Below are 15424 nucleotides of genomic sequence, written 5' to 3'. Positions count from 1 at the left end.
CCAGAATTGTTTGCCTCAAGGAAAAGAGTGACAACTTGCACATGCGGAAAAGAGTACTTTTATTTAGTTATATTTATTCCATATATTTGACACGTCACTATTATACAGAATATTAAGAAATCGAAATTGATTTTCATGTAAGTTAGTATAAATTTAGTACTCCATGAGTACCAAATTTTAAAGTATTTTTAAATACATGAAATTAAAAAATACTCCATATAAATATTGAATAGAGGAGGACACAATTCACAAATATTATTAAGATCAGTGTGTAGCATAAAAATGATTTTACAATGATTATATTTGTTCATTTCATATAAATAGATACTGTAATTTTTATTGAAAACCAATCCAAAGCGATATAATGTTGGGTTTATTGGGCCTCCTCCATACTCAAAATCTGAACAGAAAAGTATTTATTGAGCTAGAAAGTAGAAATAATAATTGTACATTTAGAGTCCATACTTGAATGAAGGCATGACGCCGCGTGGTCAAGTAAACAATGAAGTGAAGCAAGAGTCCATACTCATTAATGCGTATGCCGGAGACATAACTTCACCATCTACCACTATTAATTCAATTTCCTCCATTCCTCTCTCTCACATCTAAACAAAATACTAGAAATTAAATGGCGATGAAAAGGAGCGCTAAGTTGGCCGCCGCCATCCTCTGCTTGGCAGTGGTGGCGGCCGGAGGAGCGGAAACGCTAGCTGAGAAGTGCGCAGCGGAGTTCCAGAAGGTGACGCAGTGCCTGCCGTTCGTGACGGCGAAGGCGAAGGCGCCGAGTAAGGACTGCTGCAACTCGGTGACGGAGCTGAAGGACACAGATCCGGCGTGCCTGTGCTACATCATAGAGCAGGTGCACAACGGATCCAACCCCGCCATCAAGAGCATGGGCGTGCAGGAGTCGCTCTTGCTGCAGCTCCCCTCCGCTTGTAAGCTCGCTAATGCCAGCATCACTGAATGCCCTAGTAAGCTGCCTTTTCTCTCTCTCACTTCTTCTAATTAATTAATCTTATTACCCAGCAGGGTTTACTCTTCAAATTAGTTTGACCTGCAGATACTTATATTTTCATTTCAAACTAGATTAACCTATCTATTTATATTTCCTCTAAAATCAAATACTACTACAACTACTAAAATCTTGAGCACAACTAAATAATTTTGAATTCCGTTATTGTGTAATAATATGCAAAAAAAAGTGTTCTTGATAAAATCTTGTACTACTCCCTATTAAGTATCCGCAAAAGACAGACTCGAATTTGATATTGACAAGTAGGTAGGTTGGATATTGATGCTGGGACCAAAAAATAGTACTACTACTAAATGAATTTCTTATCGAGTATCCGCAAAAGTGCTACATGAACCTTTAATGCATAAGATTTGAGAAAATTAGTAGGTAAATAAACAAAGGGTACAAAACATGCAACTATTTAGTATAGAGTAAAGAACAAAACTGGTCCCGAACGTATGTTCATTTTACGATTTTGGTCTTATACTTTATCTTTTGAATTTTTGCATCCTGGACATTTCAACTCAAATCACAATTGGTCCTACACTAACAATTCTGTCAATTTATAAACGGTTTTAACCCGATTTTGATGGTTTTAACAGTCTCATTCGGGTTAAAACTATTGAAAAATCAGTCAAAATCGGTTTAAAACTGTTTAAAAATTGACGAAATTGTTAGTGTAGGACCAATTGTGATCCGAGTTGAAATGTTTAGGATGTAAAAATTCAAAAGATAAAGTATATGATCAAAATCATAAAATGGACATATATTTAGGACCAATTTTAGCCTTTACTCTTTATTATATATATATATAGTGGACAAGGAGTACTTTGTTGATAAACATGTTACCACATGACATGATGTATTAATTTCCATTTGGTAGGAAATTAAGGAGAGAGATGTGACATGATCCATTCTCTCTATTGAAAAAGCTTAATTAGTTATATAAACAATATATGATGATAATTTTTAAATTTGACGCATTGTTGCAATGGACAGAGCTTCTAAACCTGCCTCCAAACTCCCCTGACGCCGCCATCTTCACCAACGCCTCCACGAGCGCGACTGCGACACCGGTGGCAACACCAGGAACGTCCTCGCCAACGACAACGACACCCAATAAGGGGGATTGGCAGAAACCTCAAGTGGCAGGATGCGTGACAGTGGCGACGGCGATGATCATCTTGTGGATGAGGCCATTTTAAGCGGAGATCGGTTTGAAAGTAGTTTATGTTTGAAGTTTAAGATGATTGAATTTTATTTAGCTTCCATGCTTGTTGTTGAGCAACGCCTAGCCTACTTTTAGCTTCGACTATTATCAACTTTTGCGTTCCATTTTAGCTAATTAACTGCGTATTATAGGATTTACTACTTCACTCGCGCAAAGATTTCGTAAACCTCATATTTATATGTTGTGCTATAGTCTATTGTTCAAGATTTAGTTTAAATTAAATTATACAACTATAAAACTCGTACTACTATTAGTATTTTTTTTCAGATAGATTGATCTATTGATATTTTTAATTTTTATAATTTTGAGTTTCGCTTGCATGATTTATAAAGATTTTAAAGTATACAACATATAGCTCACGAGTAACTACTCTCCTAAGTGATACAACGAATCTACTCCCTCGTCTCACATAGGAGTCACTCTTATTGTGGGTACGTGTTTTAAGAAATGTAAAAAATAGTGAGTTGAAAAAGTTAGAAGAATATGAAACCTACTTTTTATATCGGTTTTATAATAAAATATGATTGAAGTGAGTTAGTGGAATGTGGAACCTACTTACCATTTATGGTAAAAATGAAGTGTGACTATTATTGTGTTCGGACTAAAATTGCAAAGTGTAACTCTTATTGTGGGACGGGGGGAGTATCTAATAACGTGCAGTAAGATTCTCAAAATTTATAACTACTCAACTGAACACACAATATTCATGTCACGGGGTAAATGGCCAAAAAATCATGAAGTTCGGATAAATTCTGGTCTATCCGTCAACTTTAAAGAATGACCAATTATATATCATAATTTTGATATTTTTCATAATTGTCTCATAGTTTATGATCTGGGAGAAGTTATGTATATGCTTTTGTCATCAAAAGAACAAAACTTTCGACTATTTAAACGACGTCATTAATTTAGTCAATTATGTTTTTAATTTTTACACATGTAGAGTTACGTGGATAAATTCAGAAAAGAGCCAGGATGAAAATTTTTGCTATGGGACAATTGAGAAAATTGTCAAGCTATGATATAATTGGTTGCTTTTTAAAGTTGCGGGTTGATCAAAATTCGATCAAACTTCATGATTTTTTTGGCCATTTACCCTTTCTTATACAATGTCTCTATGTCATCACTGACATCACGATCACGCCTTATGTTTCCTATAGTTATGTTTTGACTAATACTCCCTCCGTGTCATTTTAAGTAGAGAGATAATAAAGTAAGAGATATAAAAAATAGAGATAAAGAGTGATGTTTCTATCTTAAAAAAACCGTGTCATTTAGAGTGCGATATCCCAAAAAGAAAAATGTGTCACTTAGAATAGGACGAAGTGAGTATACCTTAATTCTATTTCGGTAAAGATAGATCAAATTATAAAAATCAAATCAAAATTGAATATTTTTATCTAAAAAGATAAATATCTATCCAACGTTCACATATTCGTACACAAGGATGTAATCAAATTATTATCTAATGACTTTAAATAATGTTACGTGAAATTTAATGCAGAAGATATCGACTCCTTTGCTATTAAACTTAAATGCAAATGATTCGTATGTGTAAGTTGGTCAAGCGGTTGAGAGGTTAATGTCTGAGACTAAAGATCTCATATTCGAATCCTTCATGAGGCGAATCCTTCATGAGGCGACCTTTAAATTTAGATTCATTTACCCATAAAAAATGCAAATGCTTTTATCAATAGGTAAAGGCCAATCCTAACAAGTAGTAATTCGTTGTATTCAATTTGAATGCCAATATGACATTCATTCAATCGGCATTTTTCTGTAGGGATATTTCTTGCCTTCTGGTCATTACATGTGACATCCCTGTCCCGATACATGAATTATTTACGTATTTTATTGGCATTATAGATATATGTTAAATTACTATTATAAAAGCTAAAAATTAGTATTACGATTAACTCAATATAATAGAATATTATTTTAATTATTGAAAGTTTTGAAAATAAGTATAATATTAAGCAGTCCATCGAAGTGTGTGCATGTGTAATAATGCGTATGTGCATGGAATTATTTTGTGCATGATATATATATACACAATAGTAGGATCCTAAATTAAGATTATAAAAATAAAAGTATAGTTTTGAGTATAACATTGTTGCATGCACGTGTTCACTATTTGTAGAGTCACCAATCTCATGCGACAAGTGTCGATTAAACAAACTAAGTAGCATGCATATTTAAATAATTTTATAATATATAGTGTGCAATAGCTTTAACTCTAAAATGTATAACAGCCTCAAATTTATATATACTGAGTTGTGGCTCATATAAACCACTAAATTTTTTAGGAATAAGATAGCAGTAAAGTTTTGACTGACGTGGGTCATAGGAACTCCACGTGTTATTAGGTTCAGTGGCTGACGCATATTGACAACCTTCTCTTCCTCATCATTTTGCATGTAGATAAATGTATAGTATATAGAGTGATGAGAGAGTTCCACTACTTTGCAGGATGTTTTGAAATATGTATCGGATAAGTGTTGGTTTGAACTTATATAATATGTGTGTTCTATGAATTAGACACGTGTATTGATTGCTTATATGATAAGGGATTTATTTATTAAAAGAGTATACATCAGAGGGGTTGAGGTGTGACATTAAATGTTCAAGGCTATGATAAAAAAATGTTCCGAGTCTTTCCTGCTCTAGTATGATGTTAAATACTCCATTTGTTTTGTATTCTTATTCAACTCAATGAAATCAGTAAAGGATTGCATGTCTTTAATAGGTACTCCATGATTTACTTTGTACGAATTTGTGAAATTAAATCTCGGAAGGCTCCATCACTCCTCTTATCTCTTGGCACAAACCGTATAAGTTCTTGTGCTTAAAATTAAAATTGCCTTTTCATTCGCGCGTGACATATGTCTAATTTACTCAAAATCGGAAAAATTGGGTTCGAATCCCATTTTAATTTGAATTTAAATTTAAATATGGATACTTGTCTTACGGGAAACTATCACTATTTAGTAATGTCAGTGATCGATTTGATATGTGTGTTATATATACCAATTAGGAATGATATACTACATTACATATGAGCTCCTTATATTAGCACCACTCTCATTTGACGCATGTTTAGCGTTGTTCGTTTCCATTTATATATTTAGTTTGATTCTAATACATTAAAAAATGTTATTTAAATTTTTAATTCATAATTTTTATAAAAATCAAAGCTCGATTCACTCGTTTTCTCTATAATTTTAAATAAATTAATAAAATAACAAATCAAGCTTTGATTTTTATGAATTTTGTGAAATTAAACATTTCAATAACATTTTATTAATGTATTAGAAGCAAACTAAATATATAAATCAAAACGAACCATGCCCAACATTCATTAAACAATAATGATGCTCATATAAGGCATGTAGCATATATATCTAAAAATGTCTCATACGTATATAAGGCATGTAGCATATCATTCCTCATATATCAATATCATATATATTATGGTAGTGTGACCAGACACGAGACGATACATCTAAAAATGTCTCATACGTATATAACTTGATCCCAACTAAATCCAATTCAAATCCTTACCCATTACAACTACCACTAAGCAAAATATTACTATAAATGACATATTTGTAATGTGATGTTATCACCGACGTAAGGTTCGAGGATTTTACGCATCATCATATTCAAATTCTTCATAAATACATTTAATTAGAATTTGACAAAGACAACAATTAAGATTAGGAAATAAACGGAAAAAAAGTGTTAATTTACGAAACGTTTTGTATGTATCCAGAAACAAGTCACCATTTTAGTGGATCACACGAAATATTAATGCTATTGATTCTAAAAAATGGGGTATAAAAAGGTGTTTGCTAATCAATCTCCACTCCACAAATTAACGAAAAATATACGTAGTGTGAGTGTGAGATTTATTTGAAGGAGCATAAAATGAAGGAAGCCAGATTCTTCTTTCTCTTTCTAGTCTCATTTTTCGCTCTGTTATCCGGTAATATTATTATCCTCATATACTTAAAATTAGATGAAAAGCACTCCTATATTATGATTTGAGGTGGTGAATAAATTGGATGCAGGCGAAATAAGAGCATCCACAGTGGGACGGGAGGTCCGCCAGATGCATCGGGCGGACTATCATCCGCCACTGTAGCCATGCGGACAATGCATCGTCCACGCCCTATATATTTTTTTTGAAATTTTTATCTATTTAAACCCCTATTTCTCTTCCATTTCCCACACCAATAATTCTCTCTCATCTCTCACTTTCCCACACACCAATATTTCACTCTAAATCTTTCTCACTAAAAAAAATGAGACCCTAAGACGACCGGAGTACCTCGGAGGGCATTACACGGGCCTGAACTCGCGCATTATTCGATTGCGTTCATGAGGTTGCGGCGGAATGCTTGGCCGAAATGGAGCGCGAAGCGGTGGAGCAGGCCCAGGTGGCGGAGCAGGTCCAGGCGGTGCAGATCCGGCGTCCGATTCGACGTCGGACGTTTGTCCGCCGCGAGCACAACGTAGCTCACCAACGTCTATTCGCTGACTATTCTGACGAGCAACCACGGTGGGGCCCGACGGTTTTTCACCACCGTTTTAGAATGCGGCGAGATCTTTTTCTCAGCATTGTCCAACTGTTTGAGGCACGTGATGAATACTTCCAGTATCGGGAAGATGGCATCGACAGACCCAGACTTACGCCGTTGCAGAAGTGCACGGTTGCTCTCCGACAGTTAGCCTACGGCACCACGGCGGACATGTTCGACGAGTATCTTCACGTCAGCGAGACAACTGGCCGCGAGTGCCTAAAGAATTTTTGTAGGGGAGTTGTGGAGGCTTATAGCAACACATTCCGACTGCTGGGGATTGTCAAGCCCTAATGAAGATGCATGAGACGGCGCACGGCTTTTCTGGAATGCTAGAGAGCATCGATTGTATGCACTGGGAGTGGAAGAATTGTCCGACGGCGTGGAGAGGCCAATTTACCAGTGGATACAAGGGCAGCCACCCGACGATGATCCTTGAAGCCGTCGCTGACCATCGGCTCTAGATCTTGCATGCTTACTTCGGTGTAGCGGGGTCGAACAACGACATCAACGTCCTCAACTCATCCAACCTCTTCACCGAGCAATGCAATGGCAACGGCCCGGCCATCGACTTCACTGCCAACGGACGCCAATATCATATGGGGTACTACTTGGCCAATGGCATATACCCGAGGTGGCCTGTTTTTTTGAAGACGATCAGCTGCCCAATGGGTAGAAGAGAGTTTTGTTCGCGCAAAAGCAGGAGGCTGCGCAGAAGGATGTGGAGCGGGCATTTGGTGTGCTCCAAGCGCGGTGGGCAATAGTGAAGGGTCCGGCGCGGTTCTGGTACAAGGACGTCATCGCCGATGTCATGTATGCGTGCATCATTGATGTGTATTTTTCGAGTTTTTATATCAATGAACTAATAACACACAAGTAAATCAAATAGCTCTAAAATTACAACCTTTCTGCAAGAGTACAGATGTAGTTGTAGTAAAAGAGTGTCGAACCACAAGGAGGCGTATGATTATTTAACAAGGTTTGACAAGATTCATAAACAATTTAAAAACTAAAGTACGAAAATACAGATACTCAAGAGATAAAGAACAATTGCTCCTAACAACATTTGGATGAATCACTATTGTATTGATTCTATATTCAAGTTCATAAGGTATTGAGAACGAAGTATCAATTTTACACTCTAAAAGTACTGAATATACTTAAAGAATTATAGTACTAGTTCTAGCTGAACACATAGCCAAAAGTACGTACTCATTAGACTATTATTCCTGCGGAAGCGCAGTAAATACTAGACTAACTTCTCAAAGTCAACAAAAATTATGGTTAGCTGAACACTTAACACATAACATCTTCTCATCAAACTAAACTCCCACGGAAGCGTAGTAAGTATTAATTCAACTTTGAAGACTTTTTTACACCAATATTCACTTATGCATTTTCCTCTGAACAAGGTAAAATTCATAAGTTTTTCATCTATGTTATCATCCAATTTCCAAGTTAAAGAGACATTAGAAAGATGCGAAAAATATATTACATTAGATGCATCAAAACATAGCATATATAAAATCCGAACCATAGACGAAAACAAAGCGAATGATTAAATATAGAATCTCTACAATCAATTCATCCTACTAGTGTTAGGAGCAATGAAGAAAAACTAGCCACACATGCTAAAGAAGAAAAACCGTAGAATTAACAGCGTTCTCCAATGGCCGGCGATAGTCCCTCTCCGAGATGATGAAGATTGAATGTCGGATCCTCCTCCCTTCTCCTTCTTTCCTCAAACTCTCGCCGACTCTCTCACTAAAAAACCGTCACACTCTCTCCAAACTCACCCCCAACTGTTGTCCCGTTTTCATTCGTTCCCCTCTCTTTTCTTCTTCAAACAAAAACTGCTCCAGTAACTGCCAATTTGCAGTTAGATGCGAATTTCACCCGACCGGGCGTTTTGAAACATAAAATCGCCCGACCGGGCGAAGCTTCTGGACTCCGCATGCTTTACAAATTTCACCCGACCGGGTGTTGAATTGAGCGAAATCACCCGACCGGGTGTTAGTTCTGGAATCCTCACAGAGCATTGAGCATGCACTTCCGGCGAACTTCCAGCTTTTTACATCATAAACTTCGATGAAAACACGATTTGATGAGTCGTAATTTACATACAAATGTATAGGAAATATGCTTCGCATCAATCATCTTGCATAACATGATAGTCGAACACGAAGGTGGAAGAGTCACCGATTGGGGCGATGATGAAGGTGGATCTAGCTCCAGCACGACGGCCCCGCCCCACGTTCGAGGATTACCGATGGGCTTCAATGAGGTTCTATCGAGACAGGTCTCAATGCGCAACCAACAAGACCATGCTCAGCTCATGAACGGCATGATTGAAGAAGTTTGGGACCGTAACCGCCGTTGAGAATTTGTAGTTTTTTTATTTAGTACTGTAATGTTTGAATTTTTAATGAAATGAAGTTTTTTTTCCTATTTTTGTAATGCTTTAAATATTCAAATAAATAAAATGCTTAGGGCCTATAGGTGGGAGGATGAAATGCTGATGTGGCAGAGCATAGAGCGGACTATAGGGCGCCCCATTGTGGATGCCCTAAAGAAAGTGGGAGTAGAAGCTGAAGCACCACTGCCACTGCCATTGCCATGTTGCAGAGTCGACCGAGATTGCTTTCCGATATGTTCCAAGTGTGGCTTCTGTGCATGCTTCGGAAATATATGCGTTCGCGGCTGTCCGGCCCCTCCCGCCTTTCCCAACCCCAACCATATTCACCATTAGTTTTGTTATTCACTTTGCAATGATACCCACGTTATCAAAATAATTAAATAAGACTTTGAATTAATTCATATCTGTTACCTGTAATTTAATTTTTGATAAAGCAAAAAATGTTTCCAAACAAACAAGGTTGATTATCCAAAGAACACACAAATTTGCAACCTTAGCTCCACACTAACAGAATATGCTGTGGAAGGCAAGAACCTTATAAATTTATCAACTAACAAGAAGGACTCTTGTGCAGCTAGCGTTCAAAATACAAAATACTACTACAAGATTGTGCTTTTGAATGGTAGTCAGTTCATTATGTTGGAATATAAGTCTGTCTCCTCATATGGTGTTATGAATAGCTGGATTTCCGGGAAGTTAGTGTTGTCTGGCAATGGAGTATGAGCAGAAGGCGGCTGATGCAGCCACAATTCTGAAGAAGAGAGGGGCACCCCTTCTGGGATTCCGTGCATCGTAGGTAAAGGCTGACTTACGCAGGTTTCATTTTCTTGAATTTGATTCAAAGCCATGGATTCTGATCCACATGGAGCCCACGAATTACTTGACAGAAGAGAGAGAGCACGACCATACTCGGGTGCTGCATCTAAGTGGGGAGAATACTTCGAACCTACATATTTGCATAAACAAACATAATCAACTTCACTTTCAAGTCCAATGGCACGTCTCACATTTTTCAATTGTGTCAGCAACCATTGTCTTAATATATGCACGTCGAGTTGCCAATCTTTGTAACTAACAAAAACCTTCTAAGCAATAACCAATTTCTAGTAATGCTACTGCTGATGGGGATTTGAGTTGAAACACACCTGGATTTGAAACATCAGCCACAGAGCTCTTTGAAGTGGGAAATACTTTGGCTGCACAGCTTTGCATGTTGGTGAAATGTGTAAGTTTAGCTCCTGGTATATGCATCTGCTCGCTGCTAACTCCATCTCCACTAGACTTCAAAGGATGATACCCTTTGGTAAGGGTGAACTTGGTGCTATCCCATGCTGTATCACCCATAGCTCTAGAGTGTACAAGTGAAGAATTGCTCATCATAAAACTCATTTGCTGCCTTCCTCCTGCGCACGACAAACCAAATTAGGCTAATTACTACCAAAACTTGCACTATTTTTTAGCACACGAAGCCAACATTTCTTAACTCTCCCCTAGGAATTTAGTCCCCTCCCTTTTCAGCTTAGGGCTTATCGGAACATGCAAATTTTACTCATGATAAAAGTTGACACACTTATTTAAATACTAAAGACTTCTAACACAAATGAGCCAGATATGATCATATTAATGTCAGTGTCCATATGAACTTTACCAGCAATCTTTTACGATTTAGAAAGCACACATCTTGTATTTATGCTATTTCATACTGAAAACTGTAAAGGACTGAAATGGATAAATATACCATGGAATGGTGATGAGAGCCTTGAATTATACTGTATTTCCTGCTGTGGCTTCCTGCGTCGAGCATTATGATCAGAAAGTCTTCTTCTACAACTGCGTTTCTTTTCGTCAAATTCAGAAATGTTATGGAACCTTCAAACAGAGAGAGTGGCATTAAAACAATGAAAACTTATAGCCATTAAAAGAAAAAGTCATATAAAAAGTTATGAGACAATTTGTCTTCTGTGTCTACCTGCTACACTGCTGGCAAAACCGGCGTTCAAGGCCACCAACAACAACTTTTGGGGCTTTGGAATGGCTATCACAAACCCTATGCTTCCGGTGATACTCTTTACCTGTTGAAAGGTCAGAATTGCAGCCCTCAACTACACAGCGAGGCATCGGGAGATTATCACCCTGCAATTTAGTTTTCTTCAATGAAGAGGTGGATGCAGTAGGCCCAGTGGAAGATGCACCCTTAACATGACCTCCAGCACCACTATTCTCAAAGTATGTTCTCTTTCCAAGCTTGAGGCCAATCAGTGGTTCTACAGAGCCAATGGAAGCTTCCAGAGGTGGAGAAGTTCCAGAAATCTTAGTTCCTTCACGTTCTGTAATCTTAAAATTTCCAGAAAAATCTTCATATGCCATTAGCCTGACGTCTGGGGGGGTTTGCCCATTTTTTGTGGAAGAATCAGAAGCTGATATTGAGCTTTTTGCTGAAGAAACATGGCCACCATCAGAGCCAGAGGCTCCTGCTGAGAGATTGAAGGATCCAGCATCAATTTCCCTATCATCAATAATAGTCCAATCCACTAGTTGCAGCTTCTTAGGATTTTCTGTTGTTTTTGGACCAAATGCATCATAGCTTTCCCAATCCCACTTAGTATTCCAATCCATCTCCAAATAGTGGCTCATTAGGTAGAGTTTCTCAATCAATCTAGAACATATAATGCATCATAAACTAGGGCATAGGCTGAAACTGCAAGATATAAAACTAAACTCTTCAGATTCGAGGAAGAAACTCTCATAACAAGCAAAATAATAGGTGAAACTCCTTCAGAAGGATCAAACAACAAATAGGTTATCCACAACCAAAATTTTATCAGAATTACTATGAAGACATCACAAAGTAATCACCTCATGGAGAAGTTATAGCTTCATGTTTCATGGATAAGGAAATCACATATGTAAAATCAATACGCTTGACAACCAACAAGCATCACCAATATCACCACATGTACTCAGCCCCCAAATCCAAAATTCAGAGGGGAAAACACGAGCAAACACAAAAAAAAAAAACAATCAAACATACTGATATGATAAATAAGTTCAATAAGAAACCCAATCTTGAACCAGAAGGCCAAGCGTACACATCAAGAAACATTTTGGCAGCACAGAATCTCAGATAATTAGCAAAAATACCATCTTTTTCCAATTATCCCACCACGAAACAAAGCAGATTAGCTGCTCTCCTACAACAGATGAATAGAAGTCGGTAGCTAAAAGAAGAAGTGGTAGGTGATATACTTTGTTTTTTAGCCCATTCACTTGAGCAATCAAATGAGTGGAAAAAAGAGATTTTTACTGTTAACTGCCTGCAATCACCATCCTTTTTTATAGCAATAAAGACTCTGCTTTGTACCTTTCCCTTTTCACTTCTCTTTTATCCTCAACCTGGTGTTTAATTACCTTCTCAGTTCTTTTCTGGCAATACGCACTACCAAGATTGACTAAGATGCCTCTTAAACATAACCACTAAACGAAAAGATAATGGTCTCATCATTTTCTTCAAACAAAAAAAAGGACCAAGATATGTTTGCTTTTGGCCTCTTCACCACCAAACTAAACTCCAACATAAAGAATTATAAGTAAGAGTTAAAGTTGCACTAATCCAAGTAGATATAAAAATATGAATATAGTCAAGCCCTCCTCCCTCCCTTCCAAATTTTATGCAAAAAAGCTTATACTTACCTGCTGCAGATTTTTATACTCCTATAGTTTAATCAAGTTTTAAAAACTAGAGAAAATAGGGGTAGTTGATGGGTCGTTATGGTCCCCCATCCCCTATTCAGAACTTTTTTCAAGAATAAACGACCAAAAACTAGAAGAAACTCCCTCACAGCAAACGTTTTCCCTTTCTCCAACGTCGCTTGCCCATCCTCAATGACGTGGAAACACCTCAGATACCACAGCCCCAAAAATTAGTACTCCTCCAAAAGGGGCGGAAAAAAAGAGAGAAAAACAAAAACCATCAAGGAAGAGATAGAGATAGAGATAGAGATAGAGATAGAGATAGAGATAGAGATAGAGATAGAGATAAAGAGAGAGAGAGAGGTGGGGGCTTCTATAACTTCCAAACTTCTTTGCACATATTAGGAAAGTCTTGGCCTAATAATCCCCCCGCTGCAGACAATTCCCTCAATTGTTTCTCCAAAAACAGAAAGCACAACCAAAAAAATACAAAAAATGGAGCAGTTACGATTTCCTCATATCTCACTGATATACTCCATCCATCAATTACTCCTTCACTCCCCCCCAACGTTGAATCATTACAGCTCGGTCGCAAGCAATCATTCCAGCAGCAGAGGAGTTAGTTAATCAGCTCCCCGCAGCATAATTAAATAACATAACACACAGATACAACAAGAAGGACATGAAAGCAACATAATTTTCCTGATAAGAAAGGAATTGAGAGAAAACTGTAGCTTACCCAGTCGAGAGAGAGAGAGAGTTTGGGAAGTGGGAGGGAAAGGGGGTGGAATTTATCTTACCAAAAGGAGAAAGTGAGACTGAGAGAGTCGAAATTTTTTAGATATAAATAATTGAGAGAAAAAGAAAAAAGTAATTTGAGGTGTGGGGGCAAATCGGCAATAACAATGGTGTGAGTATTTTACACAGTGGGAGTGGGACCCATACTGTGATCCGCTGTGTGTCTATCTCAACGAATACCGGTGGGGGCGAGGAAGATCGGACGGTTGGGGGCTCTCCACCTTACATGGATTTACATTACCTTTGACCAATGGAAAATTCTGCCTGGAGTTGTATTTCTTTGTTAAATTGGTATACTTCTATGTATGTAATGTTTTTTTTTTGTTTTTTTTGCTTTTGCGGTTATGCCACTCTTTATGTATGATCTTGCCGCTTTATACTGTGATCTAAGCATTCACACGGTTCGAAAATCACCGGTTCCGAACTTATACTGTGATCTAAGCATGCACACGGTTCGAAAACCGCCGATTCCGAAAAACATGTTTTTTTTTGCTTTTGCGGTTATGCCACTCATTATGTATGATCTTGCCGCTTTATACTGTGATCTAAGCATGTACACGGTTCGAAAATCGTCGGTTCCGAACTTATACTGTGATCTAAGCATGCACACGGTTCGAAAACCGCCGGTTCCGATTCGGAACCGACGGTTCACGGTTCAAGATTTCCTTGAACCTGAACCTGCCCGCCAAGGTCCCTGGCAGTTCCGGTTCCGGTTCGGATTCAAAAAACTTGCAGTTCTGGCGGCAGTTCAAAACCGCCGGTTCCGGGCCGGTTCGGTGGTTCGTAATTTTTTTTCATTTTTTTTATTTATCTATGAAATGCGCGTAAATAAAAATAAAAAAATCACGATGAAAATTGCAATTTTATTGAGATTACAAGTTACAACAATTACAAATCACAAAAAACTTGAAGTCTTGAAGTCTTAAACAAAAAATTTAAATACAACGATACTACTAGTCTACAATGAAACTAATTACAAAAAAGACTTGAAGTTTTGAACAATAAATTTATAAGTATATATTCTTAGTCAGCGAAGGAGATGTTTCTACATAACTAAATTGAGGACACCTTTAGCAATTCAACCTTAAATGTTGAATTTAGTCTAACAATCAACAATTATAGTAGAATTGTCAAAAGTTTCCCGGAATTTAGCCTTATAGAGAAATTTATTTCACCGACTAGAGTATATACAAATACAATTCTTTAATTGTATTTGCATATTTTTAAAGTAGAAACAAATGGGAAAAAAGAAATAAAGAAAAAATGACTTGAGCTCAACTTAAATTTAAAATTTAAGTTGAGATGCCTACGTATCCCCAATGCTCATTTGCATTAGGGAATCAAAGCCCACGTAGTTCTCTTACCTTACTTATTTGGGTTGGCCGGCGGTTGACGGTTGGCCTACGATTCATCCCCGGTGAATTCTTCTTGTGATTCCTCCTGACGATCATCCCAATCATTTTCTTATTCTCTGACGTCAGCTTTGGCCCACTCATCAAGTAACATCACGACTTCCATATTTTTCGCGGAGAGCTTACTTCTTGATTCATCCAACACACGTGATCCAACACTGAAAGGGACTCGATAGCGACAGTGAAAGCCGGAACTGAAAAAATCTCCTTAGCCATTGACGCAAGTAAGGGAAAATCTTTCTCGTGTGTTTCCCACCAATCGAGGACATCGATTTGGGCAGGAGG

At 37.6% G+C, this 15424-nt stretch overlaps 2 protein-coding genes across 5 annotated transcripts; one reads left to right on the top strand and one right to left on the bottom strand.

The window, feature by feature from the left end:
- Nucleotides 1-527: 527 nt before the first annotated feature.
- Nucleotides 528-2383, top strand: LOC121793800 (non-specific lipid transfer protein GPI-anchored 1-like). The gene is made up of 2 exons (XM_042191833.1): nt 528-971; nt 2012-2383. The coding sequence occupies exons 1-2, from the start codon at nt 629-631 to the stop codon at nt 2215-2217; spliced, it is 549 nt and encodes a 182-aa protein (XP_042047767.1). The 5' UTR covers nt 528-628; the 3' UTR covers nt 2218-2383.
- Nucleotides 2384-9632: 7249 nt separating this feature from the next.
- On the bottom strand, nt 9633-13792 carry LOC121794574 (squamosa promoter-binding-like protein 12). 4 transcript variants are annotated; one of them, XM_042192793.1, is made up of 5 exons: nt 13669-13792; nt 11209-11937; nt 10978-11108; nt 10385-10642; nt 9633-10185 (listed from the first exon to the last, which is right to left on the bottom strand). In XM_042192793.1, the coding sequence occupies exons 2-5, from the start codon at nt 11871-11873 to the stop codon at nt 9866-9868; spliced, it is 1374 nt and encodes a 457-aa protein (XP_042048727.1). In that variant the 5' UTR covers nt 11874-11937; nt 13669-13792; the 3' UTR covers nt 9633-9865. The 4 variants fall into 4 exon arrangements, with proteins under 4 accessions (XP_042048727.1, XP_042048728.1, XP_042048730.1 ...); XM_042192794.1 differs by lacking the exon at nt 13669-13792 and adding an exon at nt 12096-13639; XM_042192796.1 differs by lacking the exon at nt 13669-13792 and adding an exon at nt 12381-13639.
- Nucleotides 13793-15424: the final 1632 nt, after the last annotated feature.

This window comes from Salvia splendens, chromosome 3, assembly GCF_004379255.2.
Source record: "Salvia splendens isolate huo1 chromosome 3, SspV2, whole genome shotgun sequence".
NCBI lineage: Eukaryota > Viridiplantae > Streptophyta > Magnoliopsida > Lamiales > Lamiaceae > Salvia > Salvia splendens.
Note: the sequence above shows the minus strand (reverse complement) of the source record. Positions and strands in the feature narration are given on the sequence as shown.